Source organism: Brienomyrus brachyistius, chromosome 1 (genome assembly GCF_023856365.1).
Source record: "Brienomyrus brachyistius isolate T26 chromosome 1, BBRACH_0.4, whole genome shotgun sequence".
NCBI classification, from domain to species: Eukaryota; Metazoa; Chordata; class Actinopteri; order Osteoglossiformes; family Mormyridae; genus Brienomyrus; species Brienomyrus brachyistius.
This window is the reverse complement of record NC_064533.1, coordinates 52,810,944-52,833,924: the sequence shown is the minus strand read 5'-3', so window position 1 is coordinate 52,833,924 and position 22,981 is coordinate 52,810,944. Positions and strand designations below refer to the sequence as shown.

The 22,981-nt window shown below is 45.7% G+C and overlaps 1 protein-coding gene across 1 annotated transcript; it reads left to right on the top strand.

The window, feature by feature from the left end:
- Positions 1-672: 672 nt before the first annotated feature.
- Positions 673-22,504, top strand: LOC125744134 (parathyroid hormone 2 receptor-like). The gene is made up of 13 exons (XM_049015988.1): positions 673-746; positions 3,937-4,036; positions 4,601-4,711; positions 4,819-4,940; positions 5,047-5,144; positions 7,703-7,886; positions 14,454-14,607; positions 15,300-15,360; positions 17,142-17,208; positions 17,592-17,686; positions 18,498-18,636; positions 19,557-19,598; positions 22,021-22,504. The coding sequence occupies exons 1-13, from the start codon at positions 681-683 to the stop codon at positions 22,417-22,419; spliced, it is 1,638 nt and encodes a 545-aa protein (XP_048871945.1). The 5' UTR covers positions 673-680; the 3' UTR covers positions 22,420-22,504.
- Positions 22,505-22,981: the final 477 nt, after the last annotated feature.

The window sequence follows — 22,981 nt, the reverse complement described above, 5'->3', positions numbered from 1 at the left end:
CTTAGGAGTAAGAAAAACTGTCAGTAGTGTAGAATCGAATAACTGTATACAACTTGTGTCTTCTTCACTAATATTTTCAAGCCTTTATATGCGCAAAATGATACTGTGATTCTTTGTGGTCATTGCGCAGATGTAGATGTTTGCTGCACATGATGCAAGCTCTTAAAGCTTCTTTATTTGGGAGACAGTGGAAAGGTGAACAGCCCAACCCAGCCATAGCGCAGCCGCGTCTTCTGAACGATCTCATTCAAAGTATCCGCTGTAATCTCCCGATCTCAGCATGCGGCGACACTTCTGACATATCGCTCGCTTTTTAAACTTCATTACAACAATTGATCTGTTTGCACAAATCTGAGTGACATTTTTTACATGTAGTATTTCTTTTTGGGTGCATCTTTCTGTCGCATCGATAACTTTGTTACTGCGATTCTACTGAACCCGTTCTCGCGTGTCCCCGAAATACCTGAAGAGGAAAAGCTTAATTTTTTTTGGATTATTATTCCAAATTATCTCACTGGGAACTGCTGTCACCAACACAGAAGGAAATGGAGCTTTGGAAATTGCGAAATGCCTCCGTGAAAAATTATTCAGTCGCGATAACGAGTAGTTTCTGATCATCCCCATATAATTTCTAATATTAAATACCTTGAAGTGGGCGAGGGAATTCAAAAGCGACAAATATGAAAAGGACTTTGCTGTGTAACTTTACTAAAGTCATCATGTGTTGGACTTTAGCTGAAGCCCAGGTAAGAAAGAGGCGACCAGTTATTATTCCTTTGCTTCTCTCTGGGTTCATTTATCGCTATTGTTATTTTTCTACTTCGCTGGTAAACAAAATTACGTTACCTTCGGTATTTGAAAAGTTTGCCAATCGTAACTTACAGAAAGGAGTTCTGATGCTTATGGAGGAATTGAGACGATCATTCGGGTGCGACTGTACAAGCCTCCGAAATTTTTCTATGTAACAAATATTACACCTCAACATTGTTTGCAAGCTTTGGCAGGCTTGGAGCCATTTATCGGCCTGTTACTTTGCATAATAATGGCTGTTTACCCCATGCCAGTCTGCAGTGGTGAGTCAGGGCTGACAAATGTGGGTTACACAGAATGACACGTGAAAACAGGCAATCAGTGTGTGTGTGTGTGTGTGTGTGTGTGCGCGCGCGCGCGCTAACCTTCACTGCCTCTTTATGACCTCTTCTCCTTACAGATGTCTTTCCTCTATCATTATCCAGATTGAACTCGTTAGCACAGCTAAACACATGCAAATATGACTTTAGTAATATACGACGTTTATACTTTGCGTTTCTGTGGTAACGGTTAAAGTGTAAAGATGCACTTTCAATCTGTCCATCTCGAACAAGCAGCATTTTTATAAAATCACAAGGCTTTTGTGCAGCACGTATGACTCACAACCTTATAACTATGAATCTTTATTATCTCCGGTTATTGATGTAGTAATTTATCCCATTACCAAGGGTGACCAGTGTTGTAATTTACCTCACTTATAACAGTACAACGTGAATCTTTGTACATTACAGTGAATTATTACTCTAAAGGGGCTAATAATTTTTAAGTCATATGGCTCCAGGGTCTGATGGTGTGTTCTGTTTGAACTCGAAAGTCAGAATTTCTGAGTTCTTAGTTAGAAATGTCAACTAGAATGCCTTCTGAAGTCGGAGTCGTCAGTGAAACCTCTACAACCCCGACCTCAGAATTCAGGATGGCTGCACCTTTCATCAACAGGAGTGAAAGCTGTATATACTGTTTATTAACACTTATTTGTGTCTCATTAAATCAGTCACGCAGTACTATCCAACTGGTATCTGTGGACATGTTGCTATAGTGTTTGTTTCTGAAAAATACCACGTAATGTGGTAATATCAATTGGTATTGCTAACAGTGGCTAACAATGAACCTGACTAGAACTGGCATTGCTAAATGGCTTTCTGACTTATTATACTGGAATGCAGTTAACTCAGGTGTGACATCATTCCCAGCTCTGACTTCCAACCTCTAGGTCAAATGGAATGCAGCATAACTCCAAGCCCTCACTACGACATAACAAGCCAATGTTCTTAAGCAATGCGCTACTTCCTTTCATAATCAGCCCTTTTCCCAATTCATTTCTAAATCTGTGCCTGTAGGACAGTGAATAGAAGCCTATGGGAATTTAAACTGCTGTTGTAACTTCCATGTGTCTAGGACCTAACAGAAAATAAACAAAGGTTAATCCAGAACACTGACTCACTGTCATTTTCACGTGAACATGCACATTAACAGATCTGGCTCAAGGCACCAAAAATCATGCTGGGGAATGACTCAGACCATGCAATTATCATCCTCTGGGAGCTGCGTAGATTGAGAGGCTAAGAGAAGGAAGGGGTGAGGCTGGGGTCCTTCACATACTGAGCACCCAGAATAGCAGTTTGAGATTTCATAGCCTGGGGACTTAGGAAGCACTCAGACTCTGCAGATCAAGCTAAGAATTTGAACAAATGGTCCATAAGGTGTTTGGCAGCCAGATATCGACCAGCAAGTTCCAAGCTGCCCCTGTCCCCAGTTATGCCAAAGAAAATTCTCTCCCAGGTGAGGATCATTTAGGCGCCTAACAAATGTCAACGCAATGCCAGGCCAGAAGATAATGACGGGGTTTTGCAGCCTGGGGGTGTCTGAGGAAGGGGTTAGCTGTGTCTCCATCCTGCTGTGCAAAAACCGAGAGTGAGCATCTGAAGAAGTGGATCCCTGGGTCCCCAGAAACCCCATACCTGGGCCATCTCCAGCTCCTCCTGGCCATCTCCTCCCCATTTCAGCCATCTCCAGCTCCTCCTGGCCATCTCCTCCCCATTTCAGCCATCTCCAGCTCCTCCTGACCACTCCTCCCCATTTCAGCCATCCCCACCTCCACCTGGCCATCTCCTCCCCATTTCAGCCATCCCCACCTCCACCTGGCCATCTCCTCCCCATTTCAGCCATCCCCACCTCCACCTGGCCATCTCCTCCCCATTTCAGCCATCCCCACCTCCACCTGGCCATCTCCTCCCCATTTCACAGATATTTTATGGTTTCCACTGAAATAAGGGTAGCTGATTATGAGAATGATCTCAGTTTGTATATTGATGCTTCCATGTCCCACTTTCTCTAGTGTGGGGAAGCAATAAAAAAGGCCAATAGGATGTTGGGTTACATCTTCTAGGTGTGTGGAGTTTAAGTCAAGGGGGTGATGCTACGATTATATAATTCCTTGGTAAGACCCCATCTAGAATACTGTGTGCAGGTTTGGTCACCATACCTTAAGAAGGACATTGCTGCCTTGGAAAAGGTGCAATGTGGGGCTACGAGATTGATTCCTGGTCTTAGAGGAATGTCTTATGAGGAGAGGTTAGCTGAGCTGAATCTGTTTAGCCTCGAGCAAAGGAGATTAAGGGGGACATGATCCAGGTATATAAGATTCTAACAGGTCTGGATGCTGTTCAGCCAAATGGTAGAACTGTTTTACAACAAGTCTCAACAAAAAGTCAGTTACATATTTGTAAAAACTGCAAAACATTGCATAAGTAACTTTTCAAAAACAGTTTTCAAAATTGTCTTTTGTTTCTTAATGCTGGTAATCTAGTTTAAGTAATACTTGGAGGACATTAAGGTCAAATGCATCTGGCCCCCCTAACAGAACAACTAGACCCAGTCTGCCCCCCCCCCCAAGTTGAGATGGTCTAGAACCGCTGCTGTTACTAAAGCATTAAACTTGCTGTGGGGTTCAGCTCACCCTGGTCACATGCCTCCAGTTCAGTACACATCGGCTTTTTTGGTGATGAAGTAAGCAACCATTCAGCCAATTATTATATATGCAGGTAATCAAATGATCTGGATGTTTCAGTGCATGTGACCATGACATGACTGTTGAGGTGAGTCTTGCACTGTCATCATCCACCACAGGTGGCGTCCGATGGGGGCATCACAGCCCAGGAGCAGATGTACCTCCTGTATGATGTGAAGCTGCAGTGTCACCAGAATGTGTCCTTGGATAACCCTATCGGTGAGTCGCCCCACGAGTTGGTGCCTCTTGCCTTGGGAGGGCCGCCCTCTACCGGCTCCCCTCATCAATGTAACTGTATCTCATTAGATAAACACTCCAGACGTCCCTTTCCTAGAGGTCACATTTCTGGTTGCTGGCATTAACGAAGCTAAATGACTCAGAACCAAGAGAACAGGCCAAGCTGTTAAAAAAAATCAATCTCGAATCTGCCTAGCAGCAGAGCATTTTGAGGTGGGAGGGTGAAATATTGATCTTTAATCGAGACAGTTAAGTTAACTCTGTGAGGTATGACTTGTTTATATGGAGAAGTTCAGTCCAGCACACGATCTCCAATGTCCAGAAGAGGCAGATTATAAAAGCTTTATATGGAGACAAGGAAGGGTGGCAAGCAAGTAAGAGCTTAGCGATTTTCATTTTGTTTAATTGGTGTCACCAGGAAAGTGGTTTCAGCCTTAGACCGTGAGCTGCTTAGAGCTGTTTGACTCCTATTTGAGAGAAACTGTAACAAAATCAAAGGTGACAGTGCTTTCAGGGGTCATTACCTCTGGCACCTTATTTGTACAGGTGACCTTTGCCCCCCAGGCTGGGACGGCCTGATCTGTTGGCCGCGGGGCTCTCCTGGGGCAGTGACCAAGGTGCCCTGCCCCACATACATCTATGACTTTGATCACAAAGGTATGCTGATGCAAAAGTCTTTTGATCTTGCCTTTGATCCCATAGTGTTTTCATAGTGATCTTAAGTGGCAGCCCCTGTTTTGCGGTATGTGTATGTTTGTATGTAGGCCATGCCTACAGGAAGTGTGATGCCAATGGTTCCTGGGTGACTGTGGAGAGCCTCAATAGGCCATGGGCGAATTATTCCGATTGCGTGCGGTTCCTGCAACCTGGACATGAGAGAAGTAAGGTAAGAGCTCCTGGGCTATTCTGATGGGAACTTTTGTTCAAAATGGGCCTGGGTTTAGGTGGCTCTGCAGATGCCCGAGTATTTTTGTTCTCACACCCTCCCTCAGCAGGACTTCTTCGAGCGGCTCTACACCATGTACACCGTCGGATACGCCGTGTCCTTCAGCTCCCTCCTGGTCGCCATATTCATCATTGGGTATTTCAGGTAAAGGATGCCCCCCACCCCCCCCCCCCTCGCCTGTTCCGGGCTCCCTCCACAAAGCCCCTGCTTAAAATTCTGTCGTGAGCTTGGCTGCTGATCCCAACACCGTGGCTGTTTAATGTGGAGAGGTCCCGTCATTATCATTAGCCCAGGTGACTAATTGTTCCAGGCGAGGCAATAGACACGTTGCTATGGAAACCAGAAGGGGTATAGGGCTGGTGTGACCCTGGCACCAAAGAAACACAATCAGAAGATTAAAGTTTCCTCTAGAACGCTCTTATGACGATTCCCCCCTTCCTGCGTCTACATAATGTATTTCAAATTAACGACTTTTTAAAGCCCTTTTTTACTCCACTAACCTGTTAACCTCTTGTAGAAACTAAGGCCCTGTTTACATAACTACCCAAACTGTTCTACCACAATTCCTGTCTCAACCAGCACTTTCATCAAGAGGGATTTTCCTGTTTTTTGTTTATTTAGGTCATTTTAAGTGTCTTTCTATCAGCACCCTGCTTTGCTGCTTTCTTGTTATGACTCGGGCACAAAAACTCACTAACAACTGAAGCACAAATCGTCAACACAGCTTGAAATAAAAGATGCATCATGATCCATTAATGACGCATAACCATGTAGTTAGTATGTTGTGTTATTCATTAATTATTCCTTCCGTAGATCACAAGGGTTTACAGAATTGTATATTGTAACAAATATAATAACTGCTTGAGGATTCGGTACAGGTATTAACATGAAATCACTATGTAACCAAGACTTTGTTTGTGCATATTTAATACATTAGTAATAGTATAATACTGTATTATTTGTGCCCCGTCAAGTAAAGTGTTACTGAGTAGCAACAGATAAAAAATAAATAAAACCCGGCTCATTCTGAAGCTACTGCTCTTTATCCCTTCAGCTGTTTGAAAGTGTGGGCAGCTTCAAATCTACCTTTTAATCCCTTTAGTACGGAAGTGCACATCAACAACTGGCAGTGAGAGGCAACTGCATTTTGACAGAACTCTTAAACTGGATTAGTTTAGGTTGGAATAGTTTATATTGAGTTATGAGTGAGTTATGACTTGGTTTGTAGTTAACGGTTTTCAATTTGATGTTTTTTTTTTGTATGTATTTCTCCTGTCTGTTTGCTGAGATTGCAATCATATTTTCTGGGCTGTTCCCTGGTCTGTGGCAGACATATTTCCTTGTAATATGAAAGAAAAGAAAATCTGACAGACAAACAAATAGAAATGGAAACATGTCCCTCATGATACAGAAGGAGCACACTGGTGTCTGGCACTTTTCACAGAGAGTCAGATAAGAACCATCCAGGATTCTGAAAGCCTGGCTCCCCTCTGTGTCTCTGGGAACAAATGTGCCAATTGGCACTCAAGAAAGAGAGAGCAAGTGAGAGAGAGGGGAGGGAGGGAAAGAGAGACAGAGAGGGGGGGGTGCAAAATCGGCCTTGCAAACGCCTTGGAAAGTGAAGAGGCATTTTGGGACACTTTCTGCCAGCACAGATATGGATTGAGTGGTTTTTTTTGTCCCCCTTGAGTAGAGCATGTAGCCGTCTTCAGGAAGTGGAACTCAGCCCTTGGAGCGTTGAGCGCTGGCACATGCCCATGTGCGATAAAACCCAATGGCTGATTCTGGGCCAGCCGCGCCAGCACCAGCTTGTTCCCCTCTCTTAGAGGGTGTACAGTGCCTGCTTCTCAGGGCTTAATTAAGAACCCATCTTGGATTTGGCATTCTCTGTTCAGGCTTCACCCTCAGCACTTTGATTTTAAGAGCCATCTTGCAGCAGAAGAGGCTGGACTCCAGGATATATCAATATCACATGTTCCAGCTTCTCCGGCTCTCTGAACTCACCTGTCCCCCCTGCCTGTCCTTCAGCTGTCTCCCACCTGTCTCCTCCACCTGTCCCACGCCTCCCCCCCCGCCTGTCTACCACCGGTCTCCCACCTGTCTCCTCCACCTGTACGCTGTCTGCCCCCCTACCTGTCTACCACCTGTCTCCCACCTATCTCCTCCACCTGTCTTCCGCCTGCCCCCCTGTCTGTCTCCTACCTACTCCCCTGTCTGTCCCCCTGCCTGTCCCCTACCTGTCTCCCACCTATCTCCTCCACCTGTCTTCCGCCTGCTCCCCTGTCTGTCCCCCTGCCTGTCCCCTACCTGTCTCCCACCTATCTCCTTCACCTGTCCCACGCCTGCCCCCCTGCCTGTCTACCACCTATCTCCCACCTGTCTCCTCCACCTGTCCCACGCCTGCCCCCCCGCCTGTCTACCACCGGTCTCCCACCTGTCTCCTCCACCTGTCCCGCGCCTGCCCCCCTGTCTGTCTACCACCTGTCTCCCACCTATCTCCTCCACCTGTCTTCCGCCTGCCCCATGTCTGTCTCCTACCTACTCCCCTGTCTGTCCCCCTGCCTGTCCCCTACCTGTCTCCCACCTATCTCCTCCACCTGTCTTCCGCCTGCTCCCCTGTCTGTCCCCCAGCCTGTCCCCTACCTGTCTCCCACCTATCTCCTCCACCTGTCCCTCTGCCTGTTTCCCACCTGTCCCTCCAGGCGTCTGCACTGCACCAGGAACTACATCCACATGCACCTGTTTGTATCATTCATGCTGAGGGCTGTCAGCATCTTTGTGAAGGACAGAGTGGTCCATGCTAATGCGGGCCCCCAGGAGCTGGATGCAGCACTCATGGATGACCTCAAGACCATCTCGGTGGCCCCCATGGACAAGTCTCAATATGTAAGTGCTACTTCTCTGCTATTGTGTTCATTCAGTGCATTTATCCCGTAGAATTATCCATATGTAGAGCTGGCACATGGTGGAGGGATTGAGTATAAAATACTGATTAAGAATTTACTCATCAGGATGTCCAAATAATGGGCCTTGATGTGGAAACCAGAACCTGAAGTTCCCGCAGCCTAATTTCAGATCCCCCCCTTACATTTTAACTCAGATGAACTCCAGGCCTGTAGTGAGAGACAAATTGGGGAAGGCTGCCATTTCTGACAGTGTGGGATAGAGTCTAACTCTCATCAAAATGCTGCCATTTTGATATATAGAACTAACTGGTGTTTTATTTTGTGTTTTAGCCATGCTGCCACTAGCTGTTGTGTGTTACTGTGTTACACAGTAATTAGAAGAGAATTAATTATTTAAAGCACCTATATGCTTGGGGGGAAATGGGGGAAATTAACATAGAGATAGTGAAAACCCCCCAGGACCATGAGAGGAACCGATTATATCCCAGAATGCATTACAAAAAGCTCTCTAGCCAAGATGTGTGATTGGCTCTTGCTGTCACCGCGTGGGAGTTCTCATGATGAGCCTGCGATGCCTGTCAAGTGTCATTAAAAGTGCTTAACCTTTATCTGTGATTTTGCTATGGAAAATGAACAACAAAGACTCTCAGGTTTAATACCCTTTATGTTGCTAATGCAAATGTAAATACCTTGAAGGATTATATATCTTGGAAAAGCCTTATGCTTCAATTACTCACCTGACAACAACATCATATTTTTATAATAATGTGACACCATCCTGTAAAATCACAGGGAAATTTTTATATATAGATTCAATTCAAATTTCACAACATGCAAGAAGACATTATTTCAAGCAATATTATTTCATTTCCTTGACTCTATCAGCTCCCACACCCAATGGGAGTGTGTCCTCATATCCACAGTATCAGCTCCCACACCCAATGGGAGTGCGTCCTCATATCCATCAGCTCCCACTCCCAATGGGAGTGCGTCCTCATATCCATCAGCTCCCACAACCAATGGGAGTGCGTCCTCATATCTATCAGCTCCCACACCCAATGGGAGTGCGTCATCATATCTATCAGCTCCCACAACCAATGGGAGTGCGTCATCATATCTATCAGCTCCCACACCCAATAGGAGTGCGTCCTCATATCTATCAGCTCCCACACCCAATGGGAGTGCGTCCTCATATCTATCAGCTCCCACACCCAATGGGAGTGCGTCCTCATATCTATCAGCTCCCACACCCAATGGGAGTGCATACTCATATCCATCAGCTCCCACACCCAATGGGAGTGCGTCCTCATATCTATCAGCTCCCACACCCAATGGGAGCGCGGCATCATATCCATCAGCTCCCACACCCAATGGGAGTGCATCCTCATATTGATCAGCTTTCCCACCCAATGGGAGTGCGTCCTCATATCTATCAGCTCCCACACCCAATGGAAGTGCGTCCTCATATCCATCAGCTCCCACATCCAATGGAAGTGCGTCATCATATCCATCAGCTCCCACACCCAATGGGAGTGCGTCCTCATATCCATCAGCTCCCACATCCAATGGAAGTGCGTCATCATATCCATCAGCTCCCACACCCAATGGGAGTGCGTCCTCATATCCATCAGCTCCCACATCCAATGGAAGTGCGTCATCATATCCATCAGCTCCCACACCCAATGGGAGTGCGTCCTCATATCTATCAGCTCCCACACCCAATGGAAGTGCGTCCTCATATCCATCAGCTCCCACATCCAATGGAAGTGCGTCATCATATCCATCAGCTCCCACACCCAATGGGAGTGCGTCCTCATATCTATCAGCTCCCACGCCCAATGGGAGTGCATACTCATATCCATCAGCTCCCACATCCAATGGAAGTGCGTCATCATATCCATCAGCTCCCACACCCAATGGGAGTGCGTCCTCATATCCATCAGCTCCCACACCCAATGGAAGTGCGTCATCATATCCATCAGCTCCCACACCCAATGGGAGTGCGTCATCATATCTATCAGCTCCCACACCCAATGGGAGTGCGTCCTCATATCTATCAGCTCCCACGCCCAATGGGAGTGCGTCCTCATATCCATCAGCTCCCACGCCCAATGGGAGTGCGTCCTCATATCCATCAGCTCCCACGCCCAATGGGAGTGCGTCCTCATATCCATCAGCTCCCACGCCCAATGGGAGTGCGTCCTCATATCCATCAGCTCCCACACCCAATGGGAGTGCGTCCTCATATCTATCAGCTCCCACACCCAATAGGAGTGCGTCCTCATATCTATCAGCTCCCACACCCAATGGGAGTGCGTCCTCATATCTATCAGCTCCCACACCCAATGGGAGTGCGTCCTCATATCTATCAGCTCCCACACCCAATGGGAGTGCATACTCATATCTATCAGCTCCCACACCCAATGGGAGTGCGTCATCATATCTATCAGCTCCCACAACCAATGGGAGTGCGTCATCATATCTATCAGCTCCCACACCCAATAGGAGTGCGTTCTCATATCTATCAGCTCCCACACCCAATGGGAGTGCGTCCTCATATCTATCAGCTCCCACACCCAATGGGAGTGCGTCCTCATATCTATCAGCTCCCACACCCAATGGGAGTGCATACTCATATCCATCAGCTCCCACACCCAATGGGAGTGCGTCCTCATATCTATCAGCTCCCACACCCAATGGGAGCGCGGCATCATATCCATCAGCTCCCACACCCAATGGGAGTGCATCCTCATATTGATCAGCTTTCCCACCCAATGGGAGTGCGTCCTCATATCTATCAGCTCCCACACCCAATGGAAGTGCGTCCTCATATCCATCAGCTCCCACATCCAATGGAAGTGCGTCATCATATCCATCAGCTCCCACACCCAATGGGAGTGCGTCCTCATATCCATCAGCTCCCACATCCAATGGAAGTGCGTCATCATATCCATCAGCTCCCACACCCAATGGGAGTGCGTCCTCATATCCATCAGCTCCCACATCCAATGGAAGTGCGTCATCATATCCATCAGCTCCCACACCCAATGGGAGTGCGTCCTCATATCTATCAGCTCCCACACCCAATGGAAGTGCGTCCTCATATCCATCAGCTCCCACATCCAATGGAAGTGCGTCATCATATCCATCAGCTCCCACACCCAATGGGAGTGCGTCCTCATATCTATCAGCTCCCACGCCCAATGGGAGTGCATACTCATATCCATCAGCTCCCACATCCAATGGAAGTGCGTCATCATATCCATCAGCTCCCACACCCAATGGGAGTGCGTCCTCATATCCATCAGCTCCCACACCCAATGGAAGTGCGTCATCATATCCATCAGCTCCCACACCCAATGGGAGTGCGTCATCATATCTATAAGCTCCCACACCCAATGGGAGTGCGTCATCATATCCATCAGCTCCCACACCCAATGGGAGTGCGTCATCATATCTATCAGCTCCCACACCCAATGGGAGTGCGTCATCATATCTATAAGCTCCCACTTCCAATGGGAGTGCGTCCTCATATCTATCAGCTCCCACACCCAATGGAAGTGCGTCCTCATATCCATCAGCTCCCACATCCAATGGAAGTGCGTCATCATATCCATCAGCTCCCACACCCAATGGGAGTGCGTCCTCATATCTATCAGCTCCCACGCCCAATGGGAGTGCATACTCATATCCATCAGCTCCCACATCCAATGGAAGTGCGTCATCATATCCATCAGCTCCCACACCCAATGGGAGTGCGTCCTCATATCCATCAGCTCCCACACCCAATGGAAGTGCGTCATCATATCCATCAGCTCCCACACCCAATGGGAGTGCGTCATCATATCTATAAGCTCCCACACCCAATGGGAGTGCGTCATCATATCCATCAGCTCCCACACCCAATGGGAGTGCGTCATCATATCTATCAGCTCCCACACCCAATGGGAGTGCGTCATCATATCTATAAGCTCCCACTTCCAATGGGAGTGCGTCCTCATATCGATCAGCTTTCCCACCCAATGGGAGTCTGCGCTCATGCCTTTAACTGTTTTCAGGAACCCAAACTTTGTTGACTTAACCAAGGACGTTGAAACTGAGTTCAACAAAGTCTCCTGAATTTGCATGTGCTGACACTCTTGCATGTTGTTCTATAAAGCAGGTGTCCCCCACGTACAGCCTTGGCTGGCCAGAAACACATCAAGTTCAAAGGTAACATGATGTACAGGGGCATTTACTAACAGCCAAGGCTATCAGGGTATTGATTTGTGACCAAACTCCAGGCCCATATTAACAGTGGTGATGAATTTTCTGTAATGTGTAATTCCATGCTTAATTTAATTGACAATTTTCAGTTACCTTTTGTGATGTCATTTGTGTTTGTACTTGGTATAATAATACAAACTTGTGTGAAAAAATATAGTGATGCCCAGCTCTGTTGTAATCACATCTTAAGATCTAATAAATGATAAAAACATAAAAATAAACAATCATCTCAATCACATACAGCCTGCAAGCCATTTGATTTTTGTAAGTTTTTTGTTTTGTTTGATTTCCATTTACTCCATTTAGTTCCATTTATACTATTTTCCATGCTTTTAATTATTATGCTGTGGTAAAATTAAGTTTTCTTTCATTATTTCAAAGGCTTGCTATTAAAGTTAGCAGTAATGACACTTTAAACAATATTTTTGCATGAAACACTGTCCACTACAGAGTTACTGGATGATTTCGCTCACCTTGTGTACCTTATGTAAGATGTTTCATGCCCCATTTTACAGATGTTGAGTATGAAATCAGTAATCTTATCATTAATGAAATGTTCAGTCTTGCAGACAGAGGCAAGAAAAGTCAGATTCCCTGTAGCCATGGTAACATCTTCAAAATGTATTTACTTTGCAGAATTTGCCGCACAGTTTACGATGTTATAAGAATTTGTTCCCAGGAAGGTAACACAGCATGTATACGCTGGTCTTTTATTCTCCCTTTCATCCTTTCATCCACATGGAGCATAATGTTGCAATTTTTTGGTCCTGGCCTAAGAGAGTAATCTGGTTATGTGGTGCTCGATCAGCCTGAGTCTGTCTCACACACATCAAAGGCATCTCCTCTAAGTTGGCATGGAGACACAGGACTAGGTTTTGGGTCCAGCACCGTGAAACGGACAAGTTTGAGGGCAGGGCTTCTGCCGGTGGCTCACGCGGGAATCGGTGCCCCTTCTTTGAGGCAGCCCCTGGGTCTGCTGCATAAATGTTTCAGCCAGCGAGTTTTGTACCACTTCTCCGGGCCAGATTCCCTAAAGGGATCCACCCCATTTGCATGGCAAAGCCCAGGACAGGAAGGAGGACGGAGTTTCAGCCGGGTGTTGGCCGATGGAAATTCTGACCATGAAAGTACCATGCTGGCTGTATGATTAAAATATTCAGCTGCCAATTAGCTCTGCAGAGATAGGACCGTGTTCCACGTCGCCACGGTTACAAGAGCAATAGTAGGCAGCCCTTTTACGTAAAAACGAGGAGGTGGGTCGGCACAAGAACCCTATAATTATCAGTTAGCTTTCAGAGGTTCACTGTTATTCTGGTCATTATATAAATGCTTCGAATGCATCCAAAAAAGGGCACATCTTGTTTACTAAATGATCACATTAAGATCTTAACATGGACCAAAACAGGATCTCCTTATTCAACAGCATTTCAGTATTGTTCTCTATGTCTCAATTTCTATGTTTGCACACTAGCCCCCTGACCTGAGTGCACTAGGTAAGAAATGTCACTTTGCTTGGCAAGGCCCTCTCTGAAGGGCTGATCTGCTTTTCTCAGTGAAGCTTGGCCCTTCCATGGGAGGGCATGGTGCACTGTAGCTCAAATCAGAGCTGTCTTCCCACAACTCAGACTTCAGAGTCTCCTGTGAAAGCACCAAACCTTGGTAACTTGTGCCATAATTGCCTCGGACAGACTCCTCTGGAGAGAAGCTGTCATCTCATCCCTTGACACCGTGAGGTGTTCTTTCAGATAATAATGGGTTTTTCCATCTCAAGGGCCAGGGCAATGATAGCCTAGAACAGTGACACTTCAGATCAGTCTGAGCGCATCACAAGGTATCCATCCTCATGCATTTCAGACCAAAATGTGATTCATGGAGCCAGCCATTAAACAAAAGCAGCCAAGTCTCCATTTTCAAACGCTTCACTGCAATAGCACCTCTTCTGGAAAGGAGGAATGAATAACAGGGCTTGTTTGCAAAAAAATCCCCAGGGAACCTTTAGGCTAGTGTTTCCCAATCTGGTCCTAGGGGACGCAGTCCATGTTTTTGCTCTCTTCAAGCCTCCGATAGAGTCAAAATGTGGACTGTTAGACGGGGAGCTCAAGGGGAGCAAAAACGTGGACCAGCTGTGGATTCCATAGGACTGGACTGGGCATCACTGGCCTAGGCCCAAGTATGGTACATTAATCACAATTGCCTGGTCATTTAAACACCGTCAGTTTGGGAAGCTGTGGTTTAGGAAGGATCTCGTGAACTTATAAAAAAATGTTCTCCTGGCCCACAGATTGGCTGCAAGATCACAGTCCTGCTGTTTATTTACTTCCTGGCGACCAACTACTACTGGATCTTGGTAGAGGGTCTCTACCTGCACAGCCTGATCTTCATGGCCTTCCTATCTGACACCAAGTATCTGTGGGGATTCACTTTGGTTGGATGGGGTGAGTGCCTACAAAAAAAAACTGCGACATATGGAAAGAAAATATTAATTGAAACGGATGTGGTTTAGGGTTAGAATAATGTTTTGGGCTCCTTCAGCCTTGGAGTGGAGGACTAGCTAAGCTGACATTTTGTGTTGATTAGTTTCAAGGGCTTAACTTTGGGTTGAGCATTGGAGGGGGTTGAGGTCTGCACCCATCTAATGGGGTCCAGGGGGTTATATTGGCAGGCTTTGATTATTAGTGGGATCACAGCCCCCCACCCCCCTATAATTTACTCCCATGATTAGTTCCACCTGCCCCTTGCTCCTAATAAAATGTCCATGTCTTTCTGGCCTCAAAAATGACATGAGCAAACCTGATCGGGTAACAAGCCTCACACAGCATCTATGGATTATCCAAATGAAACAAGAAAGTATTGGGCCTCCAAGGCAGCCTGGAGGTCCTGTTTATAAATACCAGGCTACGCCTCACGCCAAAAGTTTCACCGAGGCTATTACTTTTTCCTTGATTGAATCCTTTGTACTACAGACCTTCGGGATGTGGAATAAAATCCTGATCTGAAATCCAGCTATAGTCAGGGTGGTTTGTTAAGTTTCTGTTCGGAGATTCTCTGATCTTTTCATCACTTTATGATTAAGGTGACAGTGGAAAGTCAGTGTGGCCTTGCCAGTGTCCTATCTGTCTGATTGCAGGCGTTCCCGCCGTCTTTGTGGCTGCTTGGGCCGTCGTCCGGGCAACCCTAGCAGATGCCAGGTGAGACACATTCCATCATCCTCCTCCATCATCCAGAACCTGATGATGGTTGATTAAATGCAGTAAATGCCCCTTCACATACATGCCTGTATATATATATATATATATATATATATATATATATATATATATATATAAAAACCATCCACCCATCCATCTGTCTTGCAAAAAATGTATCCGGCACAACAGATCCTGGATCCTGGGGAGTATCCCAAGTAGCTTCGGGCATGAAGATGAGGGAGCCCCTGTCCAGTTCAGAACACGGCACAGACTCTCACGCACTATGGGAAATTTAGATACACCCTAACTGCTAGGGGTGTAACAGTGTCCCATGGCATGAAATAATTAACTTATGTTAACACAAGAATGTGCATTAGGCAGCATCTAAGTTTGGCTTTGAGATGTAATTTTTGACTTTTGCACTGAAGTCTGCAAAACAAGGGAAAAAACTGGAAGAAAAAATAAATGGTTTGAAAACAGTTTTTTTTTTGTAAATGTGCATGTCAGAAATGGAACAAATAAGAACTGTGAGATTTTTTGTCTTATTTTGTTGAATTTATTGTGAGTGTATCGAGCCGTGAGCCCTGAATTGTCTTTCAAACCAAATCGTGAGTGGATTGTATCATTACACCCCTGCTAACTGCATGTCTTTGGACTGTGTGATGAAACTGGAGCACCTGGAGGAAATGGAACACAGTGTGTGAGGTAAAGTCCACAAAAGTGGAGGTGGAATTCGAACCCCATACCCTGGAAGCATGAAGCAATAGCAGCACCATATATACACAGTATGTATGGTATCTTTACACATCCCCATGCATGTAAATGTATTGGAAAGGTAAACTTGCATGTTCATCCTTCTATGGCAATGAGGATTGGTTTTAGAGACCGAGTGATCGCAAGATCGCTGGTTCAAATCCCAGAACTGACAGAATAATTTCACTGCTAGGTCCTTGAAGAAGGCCCTTAACACCCCCCCCCCCCCAAAAAAAAAATGAAAAATACTTTTACAGAACTCACTCAGTCAATGTAATACATGGATGGGATAAGTTTGTAAATAAGAACCATTTCTGTGAACTTGGTGGGTTTTGAAAACTTAATAAAAGTTTTTTAGATTACATGAGGATTGAGTGAGTTCTGATTCCCAATACTGTAGCATATGATGAGAAAGGCCATTGGCGGGCTCATCTCAACAACAACAAAAAAATCAGTGAGTTTTGGAAATTTGCTCTTCAGTTGCTTCAGGGACTGACTGACCCACCTTTCTCAAATATTCTCAAATTGCTTTGGATAAAAGTATCTAGTAAATGTATAATGTAAGATTTTCTGGGACTCCATCCCGCACTCGCTGGTTGAGTTCTGCATTGACCTCGTGACCTTCGCCTGCATTCCATTGGGCTCGCTACGGGAAGCCGTCTGCATCCATCAACACACGGCTCTGCTCAGCTGGTTCGATCACTCTGCTGCTCCGCAGGACGGTTGGAAGGTCCTTCTCCTCCCTCAGGGGCTGAAAGGTTCTGAGGTTTTGTTTGGCACGGGGAGCTGTGATTATTCTAATCTTATTTATGCAAAAATAAAGAAAAAAACACTTAAAAATTAAACACGGCTTGTTCCCTTTGGTGTGCCCATTGTGAAACAGACAGCTGATATATTTAAAAGGGAATAATGGCCAAACGACTCAGTGAGCCCATGAATCATGTGAGCTCACTTATGCAAACAACACTGCATATAGCACATGTGTGAGCTCTCGTTCTTTCTCCTTGCCTCCCTCCATTTCCCTACAGCTGCTGGGAGCTGAGTGCGGGCAACATCAAGTGGATATACCAAGCTCCCATCTTAGCAGCCATTGGGGTAAGTGTGCTAGCCACTGAAAGAATGCCACTCAGAAAGTATGCGTTTACTGGAAAGGCCCTGTCCTGCAGGGGCTATACTCACATCTGTTAGTCTGAAGGACTGAGATTCACTGCAGAAGTTTATCAACAGGCTCTTGCAACATCATTTAATCTTCATCAGAAAAATCCTGCCTCTCAGTGGAGCATGCCACCCAGCTGGAGACAGAGAGCAATAACAACCCAAACCCCAGGTTCCAGGGAGTTTTCAAGGGCATTTATGAGCACTTAAAACTTTGTGTGGTGTCTCTGAGGGGCATGTAATACTTCTCTTTATCATCTGTTGTGAGTATAGGCCTGGCTGATGGGAGCCTCAGCCATTTGGTCTCCTCCTTGCCTTTCCAGCTCAATTTCATCTTGTTTGTCAACATCGTGCGAGTGCTGGCCACGAAGATCCGGGAGACGAACGCAGGGCGGTACGACACCCGGAAACAGTACAGGTAGGAGGGACCTCTCCTTCTGATGATGTCTCTCACCTGAAATCAGATACCTAGAGTGCATCTGAAATTGCATACTTGTTTGCTTTGTAGTAGGCAGAATATAGTATGCAAGGGGAGCAGTATGCCCAGATCTCCTAATGATATCACTTATCTGAAATCTGACACCTAGGGTGCATCCAAAATTGCATACTTGTTTGCTCCGTAATAGGCTACATACAGTATGCAAGGTGAGTAGTATGTCCATATCCTTAGTATGGATGAGACAGCAGGCGAATGGTACATGAATGATATACTACATTCTGAGAAATTCTGAAGTATGCAACCAATGGACGCTACACTATCCCACAAGGCCACTGGAGCTGCAACTAGAGAGGAAAAACATTGCTTGCTCAGAAATTTGTGTCCAGATTAACTTTCACAGGGGTCAAGCTATGTCATTGGTACACATCCAGGTCAGGTAATATGCAAGATGGTGACCACAGTTTGTCTGAGTGCATTTGTACTGTTCTCATCAATGCATACATACAGTACTCACTACATTGACGGCTGAGTAATATGCTTCTAACGAATCGCTCCAATATGCACTGTATAAGTATGCAATTACGGATGCACTCCTACCCACCTGTACAGGTGAAATACCATCAGATGATGTCACTCGTCTATAGTTTACCTGCAATTTTGAAAGTTCTAAGATGTGAGCCCCTACTTTTCCCTTTACTCAATGTGCTATGATAAATCATTAGCAATCCAAGAAGCCTTTCATCACAGCTAGGAAGAACTGGCTCAGCCCTATCTACTCTGCCCCCGACAGGAAGTTGGCCAAGTCCACCCTGGTGCTAGTGCTGGTGTTTGGCGTGCACTACATCGTGTTCGTGGGGATGCCGCACACTTTCAGGGGTGTTGGCTGGGAAGTCCGGATGTACTGCGAGCTCTTCTTCAACTCCTTCCAGGTCAGGTTCCTGGGGAAGCCAATGAGGCTGAGGATAGCCCAGGGTCACACAGTATTCATGGGGTTTGATCAGGGGTCAATGGGGCAGTCATGCTCCTTTTAAGTAAAAAACCGCAATCGTGTAAAATAGTTTTGATTGTGGGTGACCCTGCACTCGACTAGGGATAGTAAGGGCGACTAGAACAGGCTCCTGCCGCTGAGTGTAACTGCTACCTGATAAGCCGAAAACATCCTACTTTTTTGTTATTTTTCTTCCCCCTAAGTCTCCACTGCCATGCCTTGGCTGGAATGTGAGATCATTTTCAAGGGTCCCAACAATAGAAACACAATAGGAGGAAGCAGGGGTGGTTCTAAGGGGGGAGTAGAGAGGGTCAGGGCCCCTATGACAACATGCACGGCCCCCTAAGGATGTATGAAACAGGCGAACCACAAACATAAACACATTTTCTACATGGACTTATAACGCGGGGCACCGGGTGGTCGAGTCGCTTCAGTTGATGAAATGCAAGGATAACGACAGAAACAAAGTAATCAAGCTTGTAGAAGCAGGACAGTCTAAACAAGAAATCAGAGTGAGTTACATATTTATAAAAACTGTAAAATTGTATGTAACTGCAGAGCATAAATAACATTGGCTTTCAAAACTGTCTTTCGTTTCTTAATGCTGGCAATCTAGTGTAAGTAATACCTGGCGGACATTAAGGTCTAATGCATCTGACCCCCCCTGACAGAACAACCGGCCCCAGTCTTATTCCCTCAGTTGACATTATCTAGAAGCGCCACTGGGAAGCAGCCAGGCCATCTTGACAGGCAACATTTTAATCCATTTATGGTTTTAATCAATTATAAGATGCATGGGGAAGGGTGGCAAAGGCTCCCCCCTCACCCCCTACCATAACTGTATGCTATATTCTCTTCCAGGGCTTCTTTGTGTCAATAATCTACTGCTACTGCAACGGAGAGGTGAGTGGCAGCTGGGTGTGGATGGGGCTGGGCTCCTTCGCGGCGCAGTTACAGAGAGGGCACTGCCGTGGGACCCTTGAATTTAGCACTTCACTTAAACTTCTCCATTAAATTATCCAGCCATGTAACTGTGAAAAAAAGATGTTACTCTGAACAAAGGTGCATCTCTAAATGCAAGCAAAACTGTGTCAATCGCAGCACCTGCGGATATTGATGTACCATGATGTTTTTAACTTGTTTTATTGAGCACTTACCGCCAAGGGGCCCAACGTTCAAATGTAGGCATTTTGATAGCATTTAGTTATGAAATTGGGGAGTCATGTTAAATCATGTTAATTAAGGTAGCAGGGCTGTGATCAAAGAGTTAGAGGTTAATTTCCTTAATGTTAATACTATTAAATGTGAAATTTAAGCTGATACATGTGGAAACTCAGGTAATTATTCTAAAGGACCAATTTATGAATAATGTAACAGAGCAAATTCAAAGTACGTTTCACACATAAATATAAGGTGTAACTGAGAAATTAAGACCTGCAGGCAGCGTCCATTCTGGATTTCTGTGATCTTAATCATTTACCATTCTCCAAAGAGGGATCCTGTAATCATGGTGAATAGCTGCTTGTTTGTGTACTATAATTTGTGTAGATGCAGAATTGAATATGTTCAATTTACATATTATACAAAATTAAAATATAATAATAATAATAACTATTATTATTGTTGCTATTATTATTATTATTAGATATATAGGTGAATAGTGAATTAAAGTGCAGTAATGCAATCACATAATATAAGTTTAAAAAAATTGCAGGATTGTAAACGTGTATCAGTATATCACAGAATAAGGTGCAGAGTGCGGTTATTCAGTTCAATGATAGCAAATCAAGGGCCTGTGTTACAGCAGGGAAAGTTAACTGTTTGGGGGGGGCAGGTTGACAGATGGATGCTCGTGGATGTGTGCTGGGGTGACGTTGTGGTAGAAATTTCGCTGAAGTCAATTTGTTTAAGAGTCTGACAAACTTTATTTCACCGCAAAGCTTTGGAGGAACAGACACTCAGCAGTCTTTCATGCGTCTGTTCCCCGAACAACAACTGCATGCATCTTTTATAGCCAAAAACGCAGCGGTTTACAAATAGTTCAAGGAGGGGTCAGATATCTGTAGACACCAGTTACTTCTGTTAAACTGGACCCATTATCAGGTAAAGGCAGGGTTGACCTTTTCATGATCACTCTTGTGGTTTCATTACAAACAAGTTGAATTCTTCATCTCACTTCCCCATACGTTCCTTGGTTCTATGTTCACGTATCCTTGACCCCTAACATACATGCATAAATGTTTTCTGCAGTAGCCTTACTTCTCGGATCAGGTCTGTACCTTGATCTGGTCCTTTTTGCAAAATATTACCAAATCTTACCAAAATATGTTGGTTCCTCTTACCTAAAAAATTAAAACCTATTACAGTACTTAAGCTTGCATTATATGTTTACTATATTAAATGTTTCAAGGCAGAAGTTAATCGTTACAATCATTATATTTGAATCAACAGTGTTATAATTTAATTATTAATTACTGACTGAATTTGCATTGGACACACATCCATCCACCCATTTTCCAAACTGCTTGTCCTACTGGGTTGCGGGGGGTCCGGAGCCTATCCCGGAAGCAATGGGCACGAGGCAGGGAACAACCCAGGATGGGGGGCCAGCCCATCGCAGGGCACACACACACACCATTCACTCTTACATGCAGTCCTATGGGCAATTTAGCAACTCCAATTAGCCTCAGCATGTTTTTGGACTGTGGGAGGGGAACCGGAGTACCCGGAGGAAACCCCACGACGACACGGGGAGAACATGCAAACTCCACACACATGTGACCCAGGCGGAGATTCGAACCCAGATCCCAGCAGTGTGAGGCAACACTTGGATATGCATAATCATGGATTTTTCTTCTACAACGTCATTGCAGTTTGCTGGTTCTTGCCTGGTTAAGATGGTTGAGGGCTTTGAGATAGAAGCTCCTCCTCAGTCTAGCGCAGTTTCTCAGCTGCTGCCTCATGTCCTGTATGTCGTGAGACCATTTCCAGTGTGTCACACAGTGTGTGGTTTGGAAAAAAAACCAGCTTTTCCATTCACCAGCTTGAACTAAATTTGTACCATAACTTTCTGAGCAAGAAATAATGTCAGTTTTGAGGCTAAAACAATTTAGACCCATTGCTGTAGCAGGTCCCAGAGCAGATAATCCGGAGTCCAAGGGCATAACTTTGGGTTGAACATTGGGGTGACTGAGGTCTCCACCCACTTAAGGGGGTCCAGGGGGTTGCATTGGCTGGTTTTGATTACTGGGGGCGTTACAACCCCCCCCCCATAATTTATGCCCATGCTCGATGTGAGCTTGTGACTTCCTGGCTGTCCACACAGGTCCAGGCGGAGATCAAGAAGACATGGACGCGGTGGAGCCTGGCGGTGGATTGGTCGGGCCCAGCGACCTGTGCCAACTGCAGCTACCGCTACGGTTCGGTGCTGACCAACCTGAGCCAGAGCACAGGCAGCCAGTCGCAACTGGCAGCCTCCTCGCGCACCACGGCGCTCTTCTCCAGCAGGGTGTACCGCAGCCGGGGGGGGCGCACCACTGGCAGCCACGCTGCACTACCAGGCTACGTGCTTAGCGGCTCCGATGTGGACAGCTCGCCAGCCTCTGTCCCCGAGGGGCGTCCCGAGCCAGAGGAGAGCGCCGGCAAAGTGGACGACATCTCGCTGAAGGAGACCCCAGTGACCCAGGGCTTCATCACCCGCAGCAATGGTGAAGAGACACTCTAGGGCCACCCATATGAGTGGAGTCACATGATAGACCACACCAATCACAAGCGGCGAAACGAGACATACATCCCACTTCCATATCAAAGAGATGGTTCCACGTGTCACTTTAGGAGAAGATTTGGACATGTTTGTCTGTTTTCATCACCTCCCAGCATGCATCTCTCCAGTGTGGAATCATCATGATAACCTGGGTCAGTTTAAAGGCTGCAGCTATTTCCACTACAGCAGTGGTTATTAAACTGTAGTACGTGGACCACCAGTGGTACTCAGAGCGTTCCGAGGAGCTACAGAAGCAGACTATGGTAACCTGTCACGTGCAAATAAAAAATAGGGATTGAAAATTGAAATCAAAGTAAAATCAACTTCATATGAAAATTAAATATTGTAATCATTTTCAGATCGATGAATATATATTTTTTATATTCATGACTCATTTGGGGCAGATTTAACATAGTCTGCATGCAGGAATTACTGCGCTTTATTCCGCATAAAGTTTCCCACCCTCATCCCTGGCATTTGAAAGTTCTCCCCCGCCAAGCTGGCCCCCCTCACTGACATGGTC

Excerpts from the sequence above, each read along its gene's own strand:
- LOC125744134 (XM_049015988.1), top strand. The coding sequence starts at position 681 with ATGAAAAGGACTTTGCTGTGTAACTTTACTAAAGTCATCATGTGTTGG. Across the intron at positions 4,037-4,600 it reads GTCCTTGGATAACCCTATCG|GTGACCTTTGCCCCCCAGGC; the intron begins GTGAGTCGCCCC and ends TTATTTGTACAG. Across the intron at positions 18,637-19,556 it reads TCTTCTTCAACTCCTTCCAG|GGCTTCTTTGTGTCAATAAT; the intron begins GTCAGGTTCCTG and ends ATTCTCTTCCAG.